The 22,395-nt window shown below is 41.5% G+C and overlaps 1 protein-coding gene across 1 annotated transcript; it reads right to left on the reverse strand.

The window, feature by feature from the left end:
• Positions 1-3,663: 3,663 nt before the first annotated feature.
• On the reverse strand, positions 3,664-22,395 carry FAM168B (family with sequence similarity 168 member B). Its single transcript, XM_005425523.2, has 7 exons — positions 22,378-22,395; positions 21,767-21,847; positions 17,777-17,860; positions 12,860-13,002; positions 11,775-11,952; positions 9,908-10,037; positions 3,664-8,606 (listed from the first exon to the last, which is right to left on the reverse strand). Exons 2-6 carry the CDS (start codon positions 21,834-21,836, stop codon positions 9,925-9,927), a joined length of 588 nt encoding a protein of 195 aa, XP_005425580.1. The 5' UTR covers positions 21,837-21,847; positions 22,378-22,395; the 3' UTR covers positions 3,664-8,606; positions 9,908-9,924.

Genomic DNA, 22,395 nt, shown 5'->3' on the forward strand with positions numbered 1-22,395 from the left:
GTGCTCCTCCAGATTTACTGCAGTGGAAGCACAGCTTCATGCAACAGCATCATTGGAGAAGTCTGTGGCAAGACTGGTATGCAACCATCAGTGTTTTGAACAAGGACTGCACCACTCCCCTCCCAGACTGAGCTGGCAGCACCTGGCAGGTGGGGCAGCATCCAGCAAGTGCTGATTCCTTCTTCACTGTTATTACTTCAGTTGTTTTAATTCTCCTGTCAAGTTCCACCATGTACCTGCTCATGAGGGTTATGGGCATTGCAAAGCCCATCTGACAGTGAACATGGTACAACAGCAACTCCTCAAGCTTTAAGGAGGGAACTGCTCACACCTCATTAAATGCTGGACCCTCAGCCTGTGCCTGCTGCTGCTGCTGCTCACGTTCTCTACCACAGGGGAGGACTCACCACTGCTGCTGACATCAGCAGCACCACACTGGTACAACCCAAAATATCAGCCAGAATGTCCTGTACCAGCCACCAGCAGGAACTCCTGACCCAGAGCTCCCAGCCCAAGCAAAGCTGAGGCTCAGGTCTTCAGGTAAGTAATGGGTTAAAGAATAAGAACTTTGATAGTGGATAAAAATTAACTGAAAAAAGCACAAGCGTTTTCAGCTGATTTTAAGCCCCTGAAGACACAGTGGTGCTCTTTCAGCTGGACAGTGTGGGGAGGGAATCAATCTTCAGGCTGCAGTGACCCATCAGTGCAGCTCCTGTCAGAGTGAGGCAGTGCAAGGTGCAGCCAGCAGTGTGACCTGGCAGCAGACAGAAATGTCTCCAGGGACCACAGCTCCAGGCAGCAGCATGGAGCCTCCTCCTTTCCAGTGCCAGGCACACAGCTGCAGGCTCTGCAGAAGCCAAGGTGCTCCTTCCCAGCCTCACAGCAATCCCAGCTGCCCTGCCTCGCCATGAACACCTCACACCTTCTTTCTCCCATGCGTCTCACACGTGTCCTTAGCAAGCTCCATGACTCAAATCCCATGGCTTTGGCAGCACTGGCACTTCTAGGAAAAATGCAGGCTGCTTGTTCTTTTTGCTCAACACTCCTGTCATCTTTCCCCCTGCAACTACACCCCTCCTCTCCCCACGTCCTGAGCTTCTCTTTTGCACAAGTTTGCTACCAAAGCAGCTCCTTGTTCACAGCCTGTGCAAATGAAATACCTGTGGTACTGACCCCAGAGCTGTGTACCTTTGTGTGTGACTGCCTACATTTACACTTGTGAGATGGGAAATAAACAAGCTATCAACTTTATGTCTTGCATCATTCTGTAATCCTCCCAAAAAGCATTAACTACTGATTATAGAGCAGCTATGGAACAGCATTCTGCTTACAAGTTCCTTCTATCCTTCCACACCTACTTCTTTCCCTTTTCTCCTAAGCAGCACCCACCCATTACCCAGGCTGTATAATAATTTATGGCTTTTTTCTTTAACCTCCAGTAACCTGAAATAATATACTTGCTATCTATATCACACCATCAAGAAAAAACTTATCTCCAAATACAGCCATGTGTTCACTGAAGCAGAGGGAGCTGCATTTGAGCTCAGCTGGGCACTTCACATGATTACAATTCCTACAAGGCTAGCAAAAGCAAAACTTGGGGAAGGTGTGTTCCCCTTCCCCTTTCTGAAGCATCAATTTGCCCACATATTTTACCTTTCTTGCCCAGAAAAGAAAAAGCTGTTGTGAAATGCTACAAAGTAGGTTACTATAGCCCAAACATGAAGGCCCAGCTGTGATAATTTAAGCTGACAGCTGAGCTGCTCATTGTCAAGTTCCTTCTGTCACATTTGGATTGGAAGGATCTCAGCCCACCAAGGACTACAACTGGGGTTCCTGTACCAACAGTCTCCCCTCTACATCTGCAATTCTCCCTGTGACACAACCCAGCTTCCCACAGCTGCCACAGACTTCTGGCTGCTGTTTAAAATAAACATTAAAAACCTAAAGTCATCACACGGCCTCTATTCTATTCTGGATGATTAAGACAGGATAGCTAATAGCCTGATGGATACTAAAATAAAATCCTGGAGTGCACTTAGCCTCCTACACACGAGTCAGACATTTTATCCATGCAATTCAGCAACGCTGACATTTCCTACACAAAAAAAATCCCATCTAAATAAGTACATCATTCCTGATTCCAAGGGAGCTCACCAATGAAACTTTCTGTTACCTGGCTTTGTTTACAGCAAGCCACAGAGTTTAGAATCTAAAACAAGATGTTGGAAACAGCAAGTTTTGGTTTTGCCCAGTATTAGTTACATGAAAACTTGAAACTCAGAATTTCTTGCCCAATTTCTACCAATCACCGAGCAGATACTTTCCTGGAGGGGCTCTGGCTGTTCTCAGGTGTTCAGAGCTGCCCCTAAAGGAGGGAGTTCTTATCTCCACAGCAAGTGGAGCCACCTGTCACTGAGGGGAGGGTAACACACATTAATTACACTGCCACTGCAAAATCCATCTGGCAAGTCTGGTTTGACTTCTGGGAGAAGTCAAACCATTACTGACCCACCATTTTGGCAGTTCCATGGATACATTTAGAACCACCATGAAAGAAAGTCTGCCTAGAGACTGAGGAGCTCAGTACCACATCCTTGCGGGTGCTGAATCCAGTACAAGGCCAGGTTTCACAGCAGCAGACTCCCAGGAGAACAGCTACATCAGAATCCTTCTAGCCTGGGAGTGATCAGCACCATTCTGAAGAACAGCTTGTCCCTTTATAGCATCCCAGATTTCAGCAACCCACTGGTTGAGGATTATGAATTTTCATCAGCTGCAGTGCTCTGCAAAAAACACTCCCAAACCTATCTACCTGTAACATGAAAGCAATCCCAGGATAACTGACCGACAATTAGCTTGAGGAAAAACACACTGAAAAAAAAAATCTGTCCCTGGCATCCCTTGTGCTCAGCTACAATTTTAGAAGCTCAGCTACTTAAAACTACCTGTAGCAATAATCCTGACAATGAAACACTATTCCTGCAGATTGATGCAGTCACGTTGCACCTTCCTCTTCCACATGTGTTGCTTTTTTCCAGAAGGTTATCAGGTAAGTTATTGTTATTTTTGGAGACCTACAATAAATGAAAATAGCCAGTTAGTTCAAGCAGCTTAGTTGTTTCCCCAGAGCTTTACAACCACCCACACACTAAAGAAATAGGATAATTACCCACACTTCACACCTACTCAGCTCTTTTCCTTCTGGGGAACACTCAAGGCACTGATTTCTAACAGCTTTCTGCTCAGGGCTGTCACCTCTCCAATCAAACAGCACGCCTTTGGTATGAAGCAAATGCTCAAGTATTGTCAAATTTTACATCTGTTCCATTCCCTTTGCTTTAAGCTATAAAATAAAACCTCTCAAACCCCAGAAATGTCTCAAAAGGGAACAAGGCAGGGTTGAACATCTTTACCACACTCTCAGACAGGACAACTTAGGGCAGCTTAATTCCTCACTGGGGAGCCTTTGCCACTGTGTTCTGTTAGGCATCGAGAAACCTCACTGAGCAAAATCACTCATCCCATTTCAACATTTTGCTTTGCTTCCATCAATCACCAGATTCCATCAGCTTGAAGAGTTTAAATGCACCATACTGTTCTCTCCAGCACAGAATGTTTTCTGGAAGGATGTCACCAAAAACAGTAGGAAAGAAACCACAATAAGCAACACAAGTCAATCTTTATTGAAAACTGAAGTATTAATACATAACAATTCTTGTTACAATAAACGTGCTTTTAAGAATTTAAACTTGAGCTCATCTACTCATTGAATTGCATAAAAAATAAAAAAAGTATGAATTTTCACAATTGAACTGGCTCAGAATGGAATCTCCACTCTTTGTGTTGATGCGATAGTTCAATGCAGGAGTGAGTGATGCCTTAAAACTTATTCTGGAAGACAACATTGACCTAAACTTAAAAAAAAAGTACCAATACAACTGTTCCTAAGACAGTTTTAAAAGAAGTCATAAAAAGGAAACCTGTGTCTATTTCATAACAAACATGGAGAACTATTACTGGGGCCTCTTGTACTTCCATTGCATGCACTCACTTTTTTAGATCTTAGGACAGGAGGGCAGCCAATAATAGCATTACAATTAAAAAAATCCACTAACAAATCCCTTCTACTTAAAACAAGTCTGTACAGCAGCCAGCTAAAAAAGCTTTCCCAGTTTGCCTGCTAAGTGCCCAAAAGTCACAATCAGTTTAGAAAAGTCACGTTCATTTTCTTGATGTTGAAACTTCAGGGCCCATAAATTGTCCAGATGTAAAAGTCATAAATGGACCCTTACTACGTGTGAAATTCAGATGTTTCAGTGTTATATGCAACCTGCACAAGAAAAGGTTTCTTGTCCCCACTGTTCCTCTTCCCTCCCTGGTGCCTACAGGACACCCTGCTGCCCTCAGCACCCTGGGCAGAGGCTGCAGAGTTCCCAGCAGACGGGAACCAGCTCAGCTCTGGGCCAGCCCTGCTCAAACTGCCCACCCTGCTGCAGGTGCTCCTGCCCTGTGGCATTTCACCTCCTCGTGTGAGGGGCTCTGCAGGAAGCCTAGAGCTGACACAACACAGGATTAAAAACTGACACTTCTTAATGAGAACAAGGTGAGTGAGCTGAAATCGCCATGTCTTTTACAGCCTTCCCAAAGGCTGCCTCCCAGGGCTGAGGAAGCTGGACTGACGCCAGCTGGGGCGGGCTGGGGCTGCGTCCTAAGGAGCACTGCACAAACACAGCCCAGGCAGCCACGGAGCAGGCACAGCCACAGGCTCTGTGCCATGCTCCAGCTGGAGCATCACTATTGCTCACCTTCCTAAGATGGGAGGTTTCACACACACAGGAGTGTGGTAACACACAGTTCCCACCCCTGGTTTGACCCTAGAGTTAGGTGGTGGTGTCAGACTGATGTGCTGACCTATTTGAGCAAACCCACATGAGCAGTGAGGAGCACTGTGCTGAAGCACTGGGGAGTGGTTCCAAGTCAATGCTCTTGCCCTGCTGGCCAAGGAGCAGTGAAGGCAGGACCCTCCAGGAGAGCAGCCCATGCTGAGTAGCCTGGAGCACAGCTCTGAACCATCAGCTCTCCTGACACCAGCCAGACACCGTGGTACTGATGGGTGGTGGCTTGCTTGTTGTTGGGTTAGCTTTATCAGTGGATGGAGCGATACAAGGAAGAATTTCAATGAAAATAAAGGACTTTTTCACCTACAGCTGCATCTAAGCATTTAACTTGCATAGTACACTCAAAATGAAGCTTTCTTGAGCAGCAATCCTGCATGTCTCCTAGAAACTCCAAACAGGAGAGGGTTACAACAAGCATAAGCTACATCTAGCAGTAGGTTGTCTCTTTTCCTTCCTGGTGTTTAGTAAACCACCACCACACTGACTAGGGCTATGTGGTTTTGGTGCCAATTATTAGTCATTTTTCTTTCGCTGCTGCTACATTTAAAACACATTTTCATCAGCTGTTACTGACATAGGGAATACCTCGGTTTTTAAAAAATACTTTATCTAGACGCACACTTGAAATTTGAATTAAAAAAAAATTCTTGGACTTCTCTTTGTTATTGCTGCAACAGTTATTTTCAGTTCCAGGTTTATAGTAGTACTTTTTCTTTTTTAATCATATAAAGCTGCCATAAAAGTTTTCTTTTTTAAAGAGAAGCTTGATCTGAAATGTCTCTACTGCACTAGCTCTTTTAACTTGCTGAGGAGCTTTAGTGCAAACACATACTGCATTTTCATTTATAAAGGAATTCTAAATAGGGAATGTTATATAAAAAGCAGGAGAGAATGTTTCGTAAGACCCTCGCTGTGTAAACGCCTATTTAATGATGAACAGTTTCCCCCACTGCAGTTTTATATCCATGCTTTCTACTATTTGCAACAAAATACCATTGAGATAGTTATATATACACATATTCCCCCATCCCCCTGCACTGTGCTTTTGGTTACTTTTCAGAAGAACTCCCGGAGACAAGCTCCAGCCTCCCAGTAGGATCAGAATCGCTCAGGACTGGAAGGTGCAGTACCTTTGGAAAAGGTACACTTTCTCCCTCCTGGATGAATCCCATAATGCAACTTAGAAAAAAAAGTGCTCAAGTAAGTGAGACTGCCTAAGTGTTATGGAATATTACACGGAGCCCAATTCCAAGATGACATTTAGGAGTCTGAAGTTAGAGCAAATCTGTAGGAAGTTGTATTCATTCCTTGACTATTTCTCTATTGCAGCATTCACAGAAGTTCTCTCCTATGACTTTAGTTCATGGTGATGAGATAGGAGACAGCAAAACTTCCAGCCTGGCCCTCACAGCTCCTCCCCAACACAGCACTGCTCCAGCCCTCGGCTCCTGGTCAGGACCGTGCTCAGGATGAGCGCCCTGCGCTGGTGCTCACTGTGCTCTGCCACACCTGACTGATCACAGCTGCAAATCTAACACACACATGGAATTGTTACACACACCGAACAAAGCAGTACACATTCAACTAAGTTTGTCTTGGATCATTTTCTGCTCCATATAAAAACATATGGAAATCCCTAAGCTGCAGTAAGTGCTCATGAGTAAGGTTGAAAGTACTTATTCCAACAACATAGTTATGTTCAAGGCATTAGAAATAAGGGGGCCATCCACTGACAGTGATTCATGCAAAATAAACCTAAACTTTATTAAAAAAAAAAAAAGGGTACAAAATACAGAGAGTGCTTACTGTAAAAAATAAAGTTACTGAAGGCTCTAACCACCAATGGGGTACGAAGGTACACAAGCCTCTCACCAGGGCAGAGTACTGGGATGGCAGCACTAAATCAGCACTGATGCTACTCCAAATCAGCTGCCAAACCTGTACAGGAGCAGAACACCCCAAAACAAAGCATAACTAAGATACACAACTTCAAAAAATTTAATTCTGAATGGAAGTTAACCTACGAGAACAAGACAGCCTGATATACCTCTGTGTAAATGCTTAAAAGGGAACAACATTTTATATCCATTTACTGCATAATTTATTGCAGGCAGAATGTATTTAAAAAAAAAAAGCATCTTTCTGGAATTGTAAATCAAGCAGGTTTAAGAAGAACCTCGGTTTTAATGTGCAATATTTAAATTTAAAAATTTAAAATCTCTCCCATAACAATTTTGGTATACAAATGGGTTCCAAGGCTAGCCCTTTATCCCCACAGCATTTGCTTTGAGGTACTTTAAAAATTGAAGTTGCAAGAAAGAATATCACAAATGACTCATTGCAATGAAATGCTAATCTGCAGTCGAGTCTTATTTTACGTGCTTCCAAGTGCAATTTAGGAAGTAAAAAAAAAAGAAAATACTAAGAAAACACATCAAAAGGCTGTAACCAACAAATGGCTCCTACTTCAATTACATATATTTTCATGAAAAAAAAAACCAAAATGAAACTGCTATTTAAACCCTCTCTATTCTGGCAGCCCTACTACAGAGTATCCATAGTCCATACTGCAAGTAGATAATAAGGAAATTGTGTTAAAATGATTTGTTCCCCTTTAACATACTCATCAGGCACACAAGCTTTCCTCAGAATAACATGCAGCTGAACTCTGTTGCAGAAAGCCCTTGCATCTCTTAAGTTTCTGGAAAGCAAGCTGGATCAACTGCACATATGTTTTCAACTGACTACAACATTCTTTAGGAAAAACAGCACGAATTTGCTCAACTGAGAACTAAAAGGAAGTGTTTTTCTATTAGTCTGCGTGGCAGTCTCACTTTGACACATCTTGCATTATCTGAAAGATAGCACTGGATAGAAATCTCCCCAGGACATGCTATTCATTCTGCAGGTGATACCACCTCCTACTATTCCTAAGAGCCAGTTTTGCCTCAAGGAAGTTTGCCTTATTTACTGGCACACACAGCATTACCTCTGTCATTTAATTCTGATCCTTAAGAGCATCTGTATAACACTGATTCCATACAATGAAAATGAAAAGGTATGAAGTAAACTAATGGTGTGCGGGATGTCTACAGCTTGTCTGACTCATTTTCCAGTCACTCCAATTTATTCGCTGAATTTGAAAACAACACTTCACTTAAACAAAAATATGCCCCTTTGAAACTGGCAACTCCATCAACCTGAAACAGGCTGAAGCACTCATCTAATGTATGTTATGGCATTCTAGAAAGAAACTCACTTTCATGATTCTACCTTGTCAGACCCTGCATACATTACAACAGTGCATTAGTGATACAAGTTGTAAAATACTTCTCGGTTCCTTTGGATTTGCATATGATGGTTTTTGCATCAGTCACTGCAGGTAGATTGAGCAAGCTTTGTTTCTGTGTTTTAACATGCATTCAACTAGATATGGATCAGAATAAATTTATACTCCCTTTTTATCATTATAATTAGCTAAAAAATTGCAAGACAGTCCACAAAACAGGATTTGCTTTAAGACTAACTGCTGGAGTTCCAAGATGTAAGATATGCAGCACTGGAAAATCTTCAGTGATCAGGAATTAGTAGTGTTTAGCCAAGTGTTGAAAGCATTCAGAAGGAAAGTCCTGGTTGGAGGCATGAGGGCTTCAGCACCAACTTTTAAACCTCAATTTCTTGATTGCATATCTCCCATCTTTAAACCTACATTAAGAGGGGGAAAAGAGTGGGAAATACTCTCAATTAGGTGAAATACCATTTGAGTGTGGCAGAACACACTAACATTGCATGCACCACATACACCAACAAATGCCAAGAGTTAAATAATGTTGCCTAGCAGTTATCCTGCCACATTTTGAGGTAAGAATACACTACATGGACTTGCTCTGGTCACGTCCAGTCCAGCTTTCTGTCAGCACCACCATTGTTTTTAAGGTAGAAGATGGAATATTAAGAAGGTATTTTGTGCTAAATTTAATTACCAGCAGTCATGAGTTTATCAGCAGCATAAGTTTCACTTCTTGTATTTGTGTGGTGTGAGACTCTTGGCTGAAATACTTCATGAATGAGAAGCATTTCAGATCTGCAGACAGCTGAGTACCATACACAGCAAAATGAGGAATGGCTGCTATAGTACTAACTCAAAGGGAATGGTCACCTGCAATCTCAGAACTCTGCACTTCTAACTACTGAAACAGAAATCCAGAAAAAGTTAAAACAAATTTCACTTTTGTCATAAACTAAATGGACTAAAAGTGAAAATTTCAACTTCAGTTGGTCTGACAAGTCACTAATTTAAATGAAGCTGTTTTCAACTTATGCTAAAAGTAACCAAACAAACTAGAAATGAAGTGGGTATCACAAAAACATTAGTCCTTGTGTCAGTTTGACACAGATTACACCCCCAAAATCCATCCCACTTCATAGCAAATTTCAAAATGAAACTCTTTTTCTTGAAACCCACGATCTAAATTTTGGTTCACACTAAAAATGCTTTTCCCATGCTGACTGCATGAAGTATGAACTGATACTTACCTGAAACACAGTGAATATATGAAATTATCTCAAGGTTATCTCAAATCATCTCATGGTTTCAGCAGCCTGTGACAAATATTCATCCTCTGAGCAAGGCAAAACACCTTGCCTACATATTTAGCCAATCATAGATAATTTGACTACAAAGTCAAATACATTCAATTTAGGAATTCCCGTACTGCTGAACTGAACAATTACCAATGATTCCAAATTACTGAATATATTTAATTCGAGATGTATTTTAATAAGGCCAACTAAAGGTTAATTTTTTCACATTTGACATCACACATCATGACAATGATTCACAACTTGTGAAGACACAGACCACTCAAGAAACCCCAGCAGGATTTTTGAGTATTCCTGCTCAATTAGAATACTGCAGAAGCACCCGCCCCATCACAAAATGTATCCCAGAGAACCTGAAATGCTGCTGTTTGTAAGAAAGATTAACTGCTTTCAATGCAACTTACACTGACTGCCAGGATGATCACCACTGTGGGGGCACATAACTATAGGTTGGTGTTCCTGGAGCCCGATACGTGGGCATAGTGACTGGATGAGGGGCTACTGGAGTTGGGGAATGAGTTGTCAACAAAGTACCTGGAATGAAAAGAACAGTTTTTCAGTAAGCAAAAATTCTACTAGAGAGGAAAAAAAAAAGGAAAAAAAAAAAAGAAGAGGAGAGAAAAATTGAAGTAATTTTCAAGACAATTACAACTTATTAATCTTCAAAATTACCAGTATTGTTTTGCATTCCAGTCCCAGTCTTCCTCTTCAAACCTTTATGCCAGGAGGGCATTGTAGCCCAGTGGATGTTTAGGCCCATGCATACAAAAATATTCAATACTCAAAAATAGCTCTAGCAGAAACCCTGCAAGATAAGCAACTCTTCCCACAGCAGGCTTTACATGCCATTAAGAATATTTGATGGTAGAGATAACTTGACTGATAAATCAGAATAAATTAGTTCTTGTTTGCATTATTACAGATAGGCTTCTTCCCCACTAATGAAGCTCTGTTAGCTCAGTTTGTGACACCTAACTCCTCTAGTTTTGAAGTTTCTCAAATGAAATTATAACTTTGACAGGATAGAAACCAGAATCTCAAAACAAACTTATGGCTCCTGTTTATTAGATTTTTAAATCAGCATCCCTTGAGTGAATGCAGAGTTTTCTTTGTGAATTAACACCCAGTGAGTAACTAAGCATGACACCCCCTCAGCAAACACTCAGAGATGACACTGAATTATTGATTAAACATCATTCTCTCCAAAACACTACCACCAAAAGACTGTGGCAATAGCAAGGTGACATCCCCAACCACTTCCCATGACACAGAGGACCTGCAGGTAGTACAAACACACAGCGTGTTGTATCTCAAGACAAGGAAGGTCTGTGATATGAGGGGTGAGCCCAGAACATGGCATTTTCCTCAGCTCTAAGAGCCTGCTGATTTCAACTGGCACAGAGAAGTGCAGTGGGAAGAGAAAGTCACACTGTTGACACTGGTATGAGGAGAAACCAAGGGGGCAAGAATAATTAATATTCTATACAGACATGAAGAAAAACTGCTGTCCCATAATACTAACTCTGGAAAGAAGATGTGGTACCTCCATCCTTAGAGGTGATCAAGGTACTGCTGAACAAGAACAAGCCCTGACTTAGCTGTACTCACTCAGAAGTGCACTGGGGAGGGCACACCTGGAGTGCTGTGCCCAGCTCTGGCCCCTCAGCTTGGGAAGGACCTTGGGACACTGAGCACATCCAGAGGGGGCAGCGAGGCTGGAGAGGGGCTGGGAACCCAAACCCCTGAGGGAGCTGGGGCTGCTCAGCCTGGAGAAAAGGAGGCTCAGGGCTGCCCCCATCACTCTGCACAGCTCCTGAAAGGTGCCTGTGCTCAGCTGGGGCTGGGTTCTTTCTCCAGGCAGCACTGACAGAACCAGAAGCCACAGTCTCAAGCTGTGCCAAAGGAAATTTAGGTTGCATATTAGGAAAAAGCTTTTACTGAAAGAGGATAAAGTTCTGGAATGGCTGGCCCGGGAGGGGGTGCAGTCCCCATCGCTGGGTGTGTTTAACAAAGCCTGGATGTGGCGCTGGGTGCCAGGGTTTAGTTGAGCTGTTGGAGCTGGGTTGGACTCGATGATCTTGAAGGTTTCTTCCAACCTGGTCATTCTGTGGTTCTGTGAAGACACACGACCTGCACAAGTCCTTCTGAACTGACATTTGTATGATGTTGTCAAGTGCACCTGTGGCATCACATTTTGCAACGTAGCTGTGCTCCCCCCAGGCTCAAAGGAGAGCTGCACTGAGAAGAACCCCTTGGTGTGAGTGCACCCACCTGCTGACATTGCCATGGTGGTCCCAGCCACCATGCCCATGGTGACCCCGTTCCCTCGGGGCGGCGGGATCGGAGCAGGGTACATGGTTGCTGGCATTCCATTGGGCTGCACGACTGTGGTGTGGTGGATTACGTGGGGTGGTGCTGCATACAAGGGCTGTGTGTAGTAAGTGCCTTGCTGTTGGAGAAAAAACCGTACACGAAGTTATGACAGTGTATCTGTAGATAAATGATAGCTTCTTTCACAAATGTATCATAAAATAAAAGTATTACTCTAAATGCAACGAATGTACAGAGCAGAAGCTGAAACATTTATTGTAACTATTACAATTGTTTCACTTGCAATTTAACATTTTATCCCTTTTTAAGGCATTTAGGATAATATGTGAAGTAGGGACCTTAGTAGTTCAACCATAAGGGCTCATGCATCATTCATTCCCTTCCTTTTGATCCCTTTCATATATTAATCCATAACAGAACTTTTCATTAATTCACAACTTTTTATTCAGTTGTTTTTAATAAAAGAATCCAATGTTTTGGCAAATCCAAGTACACTAAGCAGACTGAATAAAACTTGTTACATGCTCATTAATCCTCTTCAGCTACTCTTTACATGCCAGGTGAGTTCCCACTACACAAAGAAGGCCAACTTTTCCCTAAAATATCATATTTACTGAAATGTCTTAATTCTATCTTTTGTAATAGCTTTCAACAGTTTCCCTAGCATGAGACTTGGTAAATCTTTGAAATTACAACAGCAACTTCATAACAAAAATGATGACAATTTTTACAAACAAAAAACCAGGACACTGGTAGTTACAGGATCCAGCAGGTTCTGATTAACTGCTGAATTTAGTGTCACTTGAAAGAGTGAACACATTACAGTAAGTGCTGAGTAACTGTCAGGCAAGAGAGAATGTAAAACTGCACACACACTAAATCATTGTATTAAGAACTCTTACAGCAGGAGCTAAACATTCTCCCAGTGCACAAAGAAACGAATGAGATGAAAAGTTCCGGGTTCCCAGAGAGATGACAGGGACACAGGGGTGCCCCAGAGGCACTGTGTGGCTCTGCCCACGTACCTGTGCATAAGGGTTCTGCTGGGGGTAGGCACTTCGGACTGGGTACACAGCAGTCTGGTAGGGGTTGGGTGAGGATGAGTAGGGCGGCACTGCCCCACTGGTGGGTGAACAGGACACCTTGTACGGGGTGCCTGGCGTGTAACCTGCAACAGAGGAAACCGGCAGTCACACTCTGAGCATGCTGCTTCCCAAAGGAGCTGCTATCATTTTCATACTCCCCAATTCTGTAAGCTTCATGGGTCTCAGAATCCCTGCTGCTCACAGTGACTCTGAGATACGTACAGGCTTCTTTTCCCAGCCCAGCAGTTGAAGGAGGAGTCAGGATTCTTCTGTTCTCGTTCTCAAGGTTGTTTATTGTTTCTTACCTAGAATATTCTCTCTCTGACCTGCTGAGATCTGTCTGGCAGGTCAGACAGAGGCACACTGCCCACCTCAGAGGTGGTGTTATCTTTTTATATTAAAAACTACATTATTTACCATAACTTCCCAATCCCTATCACCTATGTTAGACAGTGAGCTTCTACTCTAAACCAATCTAAAAGTGCCACCATCACAGCAGAAGATGGAGGCCAAGAAGAAGGAGAAAGACTGGACACACCCAGGTTCCTCCATCTTGCCTCCTGAACCCCCATTCTAAAAACCTCTAAAAATCTATTTTTCACCCTGTGATAAATGCATTTTTATTCTATTTAAACTTCTGTGGCTTGTAAATCCTAATATAAGGTTGGTAATTTTCTCCATGGGTCAAGATGAAAGGCACAGGGGTCTTGGGCTCTGTGCCAATGTCTTGAGTCCCCCAGGGAACTACCCACAGCCTAACAGGGAGATTCAAAGTGGGTGCAGAATAAGCCTTGGGCCAATGGAATTACAGATCCATGATACTACAGGGGAGGATCACAGGCTTGGAATAAACTGTACATTTTCGAGGGGTGAGACAGAGCATACCATTTAACTAAAATTTAATACCACACTTCATTTAGCCCCAACATCCAAGCACAAGGTCTATCATTTGCCTAATACTGGCAATAGCCTGGAAACAGTATTTGGCTCTGTCAACTAAGCATGAAAGGTAACTGTATACTTGCACCACTTATTTTTCAAGTCTATGGATATAGGGCAAAAAGTGCATTTTCATAATAACACATTAAATACCAGGATGTGGCATATTAGGCAGCACCCCTGCATAGGGGTACTTGGCACATGTGTCAGTCAATTCTCCACACACCCCAAATCGTACTGGCAAAACACAGTAGCAGTCAACTAACCTGCTGTAGGAGACGATACAGCACAAGAGTAAGAATTTCAAAAGCCAAAATCATCTAAAAAACCTCATTATGGATTTTCAGAGAACAGAGACAAAATTTGCAACCTCTACTTCAACTTACTTTTATTTCTATTTGTTTGCTGGCATTTTCTGAACTGGCTAAAATAAACATGAAATGCTGTACCTTTAAAACACAAACACTGCAAAGTTCAGTGCAGCTGCAAACTCAACCTGGAAGGCACTAAGATCCTTAAATCTTCTTTTTGAGTATTATATATGTAGACATACCCTTAAACATCACTTAAAAATTGTTTTTATAGTACAGTAAGACTTCAGATGCCATCAGAATGTGGTAGGCATTCCTATTACAAGGCCCCCAAAATCAGCCTGCCTTTGTACATGTTTGGAACTGTGGAATTTTTAGAGGGATAATTGGCAACTGCTGGTTCATACTGCCCAAAGACAGCTTTTCCTTAATTTCTCTCAGGGTCAGAAAAAGGGCTTGAAGAGGTATGGAGGAGACTGTGATATACTGATGTATCAGTATATCTATATCTATTATATCTATATATAATGTTTATATATATTTTTTCTATAATATATATAATGTTTCTGCATGCTACACTCCCAAGATTATTCCATGGCCACAGTGGGAATATGAACACCTCAGCAGCAGCATCCAACAGCTCTAACATTCAGGGTGGGACACAACAGGAGAAAGCATCAAGGCTCATCCTGTGCTGCTGTGAAAAGATCTTGGATCTCATGCAGGTCTATCACACTGGGAGACACAACATCCACAGGTACAATTTGTAATTAGCTGGAATTTAACAAATTAGTACCAGGGCAGTGCAAGAAAGAACAGACACTTGGTAATTATAGAAAAAATAAGAGTATCAGAGTAGAGATCAGGTTGATTTTACAAACTGCCTGGAATGGGCTGACTTCAACACAGAGAACAGATCTGAAGTTGTACAGCAGAATTTGTGGCATTTGTGCTGTCAAAAATCAGTCTGTGCAAACAGCATGATGACACATGACCTTCATTCTTCTTGAAGAAGTCTGGGCTTCTTTGCAATTTCATGACACCCTTCAAACTAAAAGTTGCTTAGCTAACAAAGAAATAGGTTGACTGTTTCTTTTTAATAGAATTTTTACCTTTAAAAAAGCTGTACCACAGCACTTACTCTGAACTCCTGCTTTTAGAGATCCTAAGTATTTCACAGATCCAGCATGCTGAGGAAGTAACTTCTATTAGTATGGAGAGCTATTTGTGGTGAAAACCCCAGCAACGAAATGCTGAAGATGAAGAATCACTACAACCATGTCCTCAGTGAAGCCCACTTTCATTCTAAAAACCCACTGATGCAGCTGCACAGGCAATTTCTCTTTCATTCTTGCAAAGTGGTAAATCTGCACAAGAGGTATTCTGCCATTGCATTCATTTTTTCTTTTCCATAATATGGAACAAAGACCTTAACAGTAAACGACAGGAGAAGTCAAAACCACAGTAATTTAAGACAGTTACCTGTAAAAAGCACCCTTTTGTAACAGCAGAGGCACAGCACATTCAGATACTGCTGTGTAGTATGAATTTACAAAAGCTTTGATTCTACAAACAAGCTGTTACATCAGAAAGGTTAAAAAAAGATATAAAAACATCCCAGCGGTTAGGACAAAGTACTCCAAGTTGTTATCTGCCTGAATAAGAGGTCTGTACTTTTTGAACTTTTGTTCACAGCTTGAAGAGCAGCTAGAAATGAAAGCTATTCTTAGCTCTGAAATAAAAGTGCACTTCCTATTCAACACCAATAAAGACTAACAGTACTAGTTTTTAAAAAATTAATGACATTCAGTGACAGAATATGATTTTTATTCATCTTTATTTATTTTTCTTAGAAGTGAAAAGGTTCTTTCTTTAACTTTGGTATATAGCATGAGATATATTCCAAGATTAATCAATGCAAACTAATATTACAACATGACTAAGTCTAACAGGTCCAGAATCTTTGCCAGAATTCCCATGATTTGTTGATTCCATGCAGCTTATCCTCAGCCTCCCACAGCAGGATTTGCAAACTGCAACCTGCACTAAGACTGGAGCTACCTTCAGTTACCTGCTCCTAGGATCAAAGCCTACAGCTCCTGCTCAGCCCAGCTGCAGGGTACATGCAGGGCAGCACAGAAGGCAGTGAAACTGAAGGGCCTGACAGAAATAAAGCCAATGATAAAAGCCCATATGGGGCTCTGCCACCTGAGCTAAGGGATCCCCCCGATGGGAACTGCTCTCCCTTGAACATGGCTCCTGTCTGGAGCAATCCAGTGCAGATGCAAGCTGGCATCCCAGATATGATACTGGCACAGTGGCAATACCCAACCATGGGACTGATTTTTTTTCAGTTTCTGGAATCTTTAACATTAATCTGCCTCCTTACTTTAAATTCAAGCCCAAAGACAAGACAAAGTGCGAGTCTGCACTCACTCTGCCTCTAAGCAGCAAACTGAACAGTGACAGAGGTTGTACCAACAGAATCCCACACAGTTCCAAGAAAGCTACACACTTTTAACAGGTTCTGCAGGCAAACATTTTAGATGAGTCTCTTGTCTCAGTAATTGCTGCCACACCCTGAAGAGTCTCCTGGTAGTTAATGAAGTCCATCCATTACAAACACTGAACTTCAATACCAAGCAAGCTCCCACAGCATAAGATTCCCAATTTCAAGCAGTGTCCTTTCCTACTGCCAGAAATTACACAAGGACATTCAGTGACAAACTTGGTTATGTGCCACATGTAGCTTTGGAAAACTGGCATGATACATGGAAGTGGAAGAGTTCTGAGGATGCCCAGCTCTGTATTACCAAAGCAATGTAAGGAATTCCTTCCTATACAAAATAACCATAGGGAGAACACTGTTGTCTCAGCATGTTCCTGCTTTAAGTGGAAATTAAACACTACCAACTTCTGTTTTGTTTCGAGGATTAGCACATCAAAATCATGTTTTACTAGTGAAAGCAGAACTATGCAAAAAAAACTTTGGTGAGTGCCCTGTTCTTCTTGTCTGCTTTCCCACTCCCCTTTTCCTAGGCTCATCCCATTCCCTTCCTTAAATGACACCCATGAAAGTGCAGTAACCTGAGTCCTTGCCCTGCATCCACAATGGTGAATCACCTTTACCCAGCAACCAGGCTTTCCAGACCACCAGCTTGTGCAAGACAATCCTAAGGGCAGAGAGAAGCCAGCAAGCTGAACTTGGAAAAATACAATTTAAGAAAGGGATAAAATAGAAAAGTTTTGAGGATAACAGACAGAAGAAAAAACAGGAATTTGGAAATGACCAGAAGGATGCAAAGCAAGCAGAGCCATGAAGGAAGCAGTGAAGAGAAATGCAATGCAAACCTCAAGGATCATCTGGAAATACAGAAAAAAACAGCTAAAACCTCAGCTGTTCCCTTCTTGAAAGGTGCATGCAGTATGACTTAAGATGATAATGCTTTTAATTTATCAGATGATTCCTCATGAGTCATGTTCAAGGCAATATAAAACTTATGCCACAGTACAAGTGTTGTTGTGAGCCCTTGCAGCTTTTCCTCATTCTTGCCTTTAACCCCTTGCAAAGGTCAGGTCTCTGCTGTGAGCCCCCAATTCCACATACCTGTTTGGAAGGTAGGATTTGCTCCAGGGTACATGTTGGGGGAATAGGCAGGAGCAGCCGCTGCATAGCCCATTGGGAAGCCAGCTAGGAGAAAGAACACACCACAGTTACCTTCCAGACTGACTTTCCTCTCAAAGCTCTCACTGCACATGCTCTAACTGAGGCCTTCAATCACACCTCCTCAAATAAAACACTGCAATCCTCCTCTGCCAAGCCCCCTGAAGATGAATGCTAAATGAAGAGAACAGCTATGGTTTCACAAGTCCATTCTCTCTTACACCCCTCTTCCAGCCATCGCTGTTGGCCAAGTAACTCTTAAATTAGCTGCAAAACCAAGTTTTGTGTAACTGTCCTGCACTCCTCTCCCTGGTGTGACATACAAATAATGCCTTAAGATTTTAGCTTTTGTGTTTTTCATGTATTTGTAATCCTGCAATTCTTTACTTTCTAACTCTAAGCTCCATATAGAGTTTTAGCTACTGTCTTCACATTTTGGTCAGAAAAAACAATTCCTCTCCAGGTCTGGCAATCAATGACACCTCACTGCCTCTGGCCCCAGAGACGGAAACAAAAGTGAATTGGGGGGAGCAAACTGGGGGTAAATGACTTCATTACCTGAAGCTGGAATTGGAAGATGAACCCCCAATATGCAAATGGACCAAACTTACAAAAGTGTGAAAACCTGTGAGCCATGGTCCATTTTTGGGTGTAGCCCCTGGGGGGCTTTGTCTGCCCTGAATACTCTGGGTACCTTAAGGCCCTTCAATAAATATAACTTTTTATTCCCTTAACAGTCTGGCTTCTGATTATAGGTAGCCCCCAAAAAGGCATCACATACAGTACTTATCTGAATGGACTCTTTCACAGAAATAAATCCCTAGAAGCTTGAGTGACTCTGGCTTTCCAGATCAGAGGTATCTCAAGTAGAAAGTACAAAGCAGTAACAGCCCAAATTACTTGCTGAATTTGACATATATTTGCTACTACACTGGGTATTAAACAAGCTCCTCAGTTTCAGACACACACTGTGACAGCAGTAACAAGTGATTCACAGAGGTACTGGCAAAATGACAGTGAAACACTTCTGCACCAGAGAAAACTGTGATATACTCCAGTGTAAGGTACAACACAGCATTAGCAAAAGCTTGTTACCTGAAAGACATAAAGCTTGTTCAGATTAAGTGAAATTTCTGAATTAATCATAGCTATTAGTTTTCCCAAGAATCTATTTACATTATTCAAATCTGTAAAGCCAAGTAATGTCTGTATTCAGAAAGATGGAGTTCCTACCACATTCTGCTCTCTACTTATAAAGATTTCAGCTCCTTCAGATAAAAGGCAATTAATATTTGCATACCCACTGTCAGGAGCAGAGCTTACTTTTAAACTGCTGTTCAAATGTGAAGGGTTTTTATTTTACTATGAATCCCAGAGTCCTCAGCAATTACTCCCAACAATAAGAATTGCTTAGCTCAGGACTATATATGCTAACCCAGTTTTGAAAGCACTCTGTAAACATATCAAGTGACATACACTTGGCACTACTATGAGGTGGTCAGCATGGAGAAGACTAAGAAAAGCCTTAGGCTTAAAAATCAAAGTTAAAAATAACACCTCCAAGTCGTAACAACTTTTCAGAGTGTAAGTAGCTCTTCAGTTTCCAAACTCACAAGGTCCTGGTGCAAAGCTTTAGTACAATTTAACCTTACTGAAACACACTACATATCTGCAACAGTGTGTGTGGGAAACATTTTCAGTCCTTTCTTTGTTCACAGCTTTAGCTGCGCTGAGGAGCACTGAGCTACACAAGAAACAGGTAACTTGTGGAAAACGTAACTACAACAAGCAGCAGTTTTAGCTTCTACAAGGAACTTCCATCCATATGAGAACATTTGAATATTGATTTCTTGCTGCTGTAAAACTATCCAACAGTCTAAAACAGGTGTAGTATAATATAAACAGTTATTAAATATGCAACAGCTTTAGAAACACATTGCCTTTGAGTAATGCATTCCACCTACTGCTGTGTTCCTCACTTTCTATCACCATGCAACCTATGTAAATGCAGTGATTTGGAGTGGAGAATCTGCAGCTTTTAATTTAGGAGAAGCAAAGAAGAGGGAGTTAGTCATGCAACATTAAAAAAAAATCCTAAAATGCAATTCTACTTTTCATTTTAGAGAATGTGCTCTGTATTTATCCCACAATCTTAAAGCCTGGACCAGGCACTCAGCAAACAATCTAATGGTGTAACACATCATTGACTAAGCTGAATTTAGGGGTCAAAATTGCATGAACTGACAAATCAACTGCTGCAAGGGAGAATTCTAAGTAACCACCTTGTAGCATGACAATTAAGGCACTTCTGCAACAATTCTATTTCAATTCCATATATTTTAGTTATGCAGAATGGCAAGCAAAGTACTTACATAACTAAAAATATAGTCTAGTATATATAATAGTAGAATAAAATATTAGAGACTGTAATGTTGTTTAAACTGCTATTTAATGAATTTATAATAGTATTTTGTCCTAAATAAATGAAGGCACAACTTAGTTTAGCATAGACAAAAGCCTCAATGCAATATGTAGATACTTATAAGTACAAACCCCAACCGGGCTAATATAAATCTGAGTTTAGAAAATGAACAGAGCTAAAGATACGAACTTCAAATAACCCATAATAATGTTTATCTTAAGCAAAGGAAAGGCTGGAAAAAGCAATCCACTATAAATACAGAAATTACTGTCCCATACATTATATTAATTAGTAAGCCTCTGCTGCTTGCCTTATTATAAGATTACTACAGCCTTTATAACTCAGAGAGTAAAACCATCCTGCAGGACTTATGGTTACATAGTGTCAGCTTTATAATTTATTATTGCACCATTCCAGTCACTCAACAGACCTAAAAACATTTAAACACATTTTGTGTTTCCCTTATAAATACTGTAGAAATCAAGGAAGGTACACTAGTTTGAGGAACATGAAAAGCAAAAAAAAAAAATTAAAATGCTTTTGAGACAATCAAGTCAATAAGCAGAATTCATTCATGCACCACTGTTTAGAAGGAGGAACAGAGAAAAGTAGAACAGGAAAACAAATTTTAGTGCATTACCCAAGGTGAAAAACAGATTCAAGAATGGTAAATACCAGTAGGAAAATATAGTACAGCTACCAAGAATATGAACAGTAGCAGCACAAAATAATTTCTGCCTCTCAACACAGACACAAACTAAATCATAAAACTGCCTCCCTGTAAAAGCTAAAGAAGTTTGACTTATGAAATGCAAAGCTGAGCAGAAAAGACCCTGCAGCCTCTCCCAGGATGGAAACTCCCTTCTGTCAGAGATAACAGAAAAAAAAGACAGCATCAAGACATGCTGCTTGAAATGCCTCCCAGAGGCACACAGGCTTCTCTTCAGCCTTCCTGCAAAGTTCTGTCCAAATCTAATTTTGCCTCATCCAACTTTTACACTATAGAGACATCAGAAATGAAGCCTCCTTGCACATACATTAGGAGATGGGGGAGTGGGTAGGGAACCTAATGAAAAACTGTAAGTCAATTAGAAACAGATAAAACAATAAATTAAATGTATTTCCGTTTCAAAAACATTTTTGGCCATTTTCTTGGTGTCACCTTTGATGCCATGCTTTGGGCAGTGAGAGAACAGACAGCATGAACAAGAATTAGAGGATAAAAAGGTTAACAGTGCCAGTCAACTGGCAGCAGAAATAGATTGCCTCCTCTTCTTGCAGGGTGTAATTATTAGAACTCCTAAAATAAGCTGCATTGGAAGAGATACTGAAGTTAGAAATACAACAGAAGAAATAACATCACTCTTGAAATGTCACTTTTTAAATTTAAAAGCAACCTCATCCCAATCCCAAAACAGATTTACACAAAGGCATTCATAAGTGACTGCTTCTTCTTGACCATGAGCAAAGAGCAGTGTAACCAAAACTCGTCAGAAAACAGAACTGCTTACCTGGATAACCAATTCCTTTGGCATTTGCATAGGGAACCCCAGAAGATCCAGGGCTATACACAGGATTCATGATTTCAGTAACTGAATCAGGAAATAAAGAAAATCAGTATTTACTTAAGTATAGGGAAAGCTTGAAATTGCAACAATTAACATGAAACTGGAAACAAGGAAATGCACTGGAAGAAAATGTAACAAATGAAAAAGCAGCAATTCCACCACTTCTCAACATTAAAACTGTAACTACAGGCAGGAAAGAATCGCTGCAGGAAAAAGTTTCAAAGCATCCTAACCCTCAATGAGCCAGAGAACGTCTCAGGAATGAAACATTCCCTGTTGCGGAGCACGCTTTCAAAATATTTCCATAGCCCAGAGCTCCCCCGTGGTGTGCAGCTCCAAACCCACTGCAGGGTTCTCCTGTGCTGGACTCCTCTCCTCCTGCCATCTGTCAATCACTCAGCACCTCCCTGCCATTTATCAATCACTCCGCTCCTCTCTACCATTTATCAATCACTCAGCATCTCTCTACCATCTACCAACCTCACTTTCTTCCCAGGTCTTTCCTGAAGCCTCTAGCCAAGGGATGCAAATAAATACTCATGGTCTGTTCTTACTGGCACTTGGAGCCTGGC

Source organism: Geospiza fortis, unplaced genomic scaffold (assembly GCF_000277835.1).
Source record: "Geospiza fortis unplaced genomic scaffold, GeoFor_1.0 scaffold101, whole genome shotgun sequence".
In the NCBI taxonomy this organism is placed as follows: Eukaryota; Metazoa; Chordata; class Aves; order Passeriformes; family Thraupidae; genus Geospiza; species Geospiza fortis.

Coding starts and splice junctions, on each gene's coding strand:
- FAM168B (XM_005425523.2), bottom strand. CDS start 21,836: ATGAATCCTGTGTATAGCCCTGGATCTTCTGGGGTTCCCTATGCAAAT. Junction 17,861..21,766: donor CAAAGGAATTGGTTATCCAG/GTAAGCAGTTCT, acceptor TCTTTCTCCTAG/CTGGCTTCCCAATGGGCTAT. Junction 13,003..17,776: donor AAATCCTACCTTCCAAACAG/GTATGTGGAATT, acceptor CCTCTGTTGCAG/GTTACACGCCAGGCACCCCG.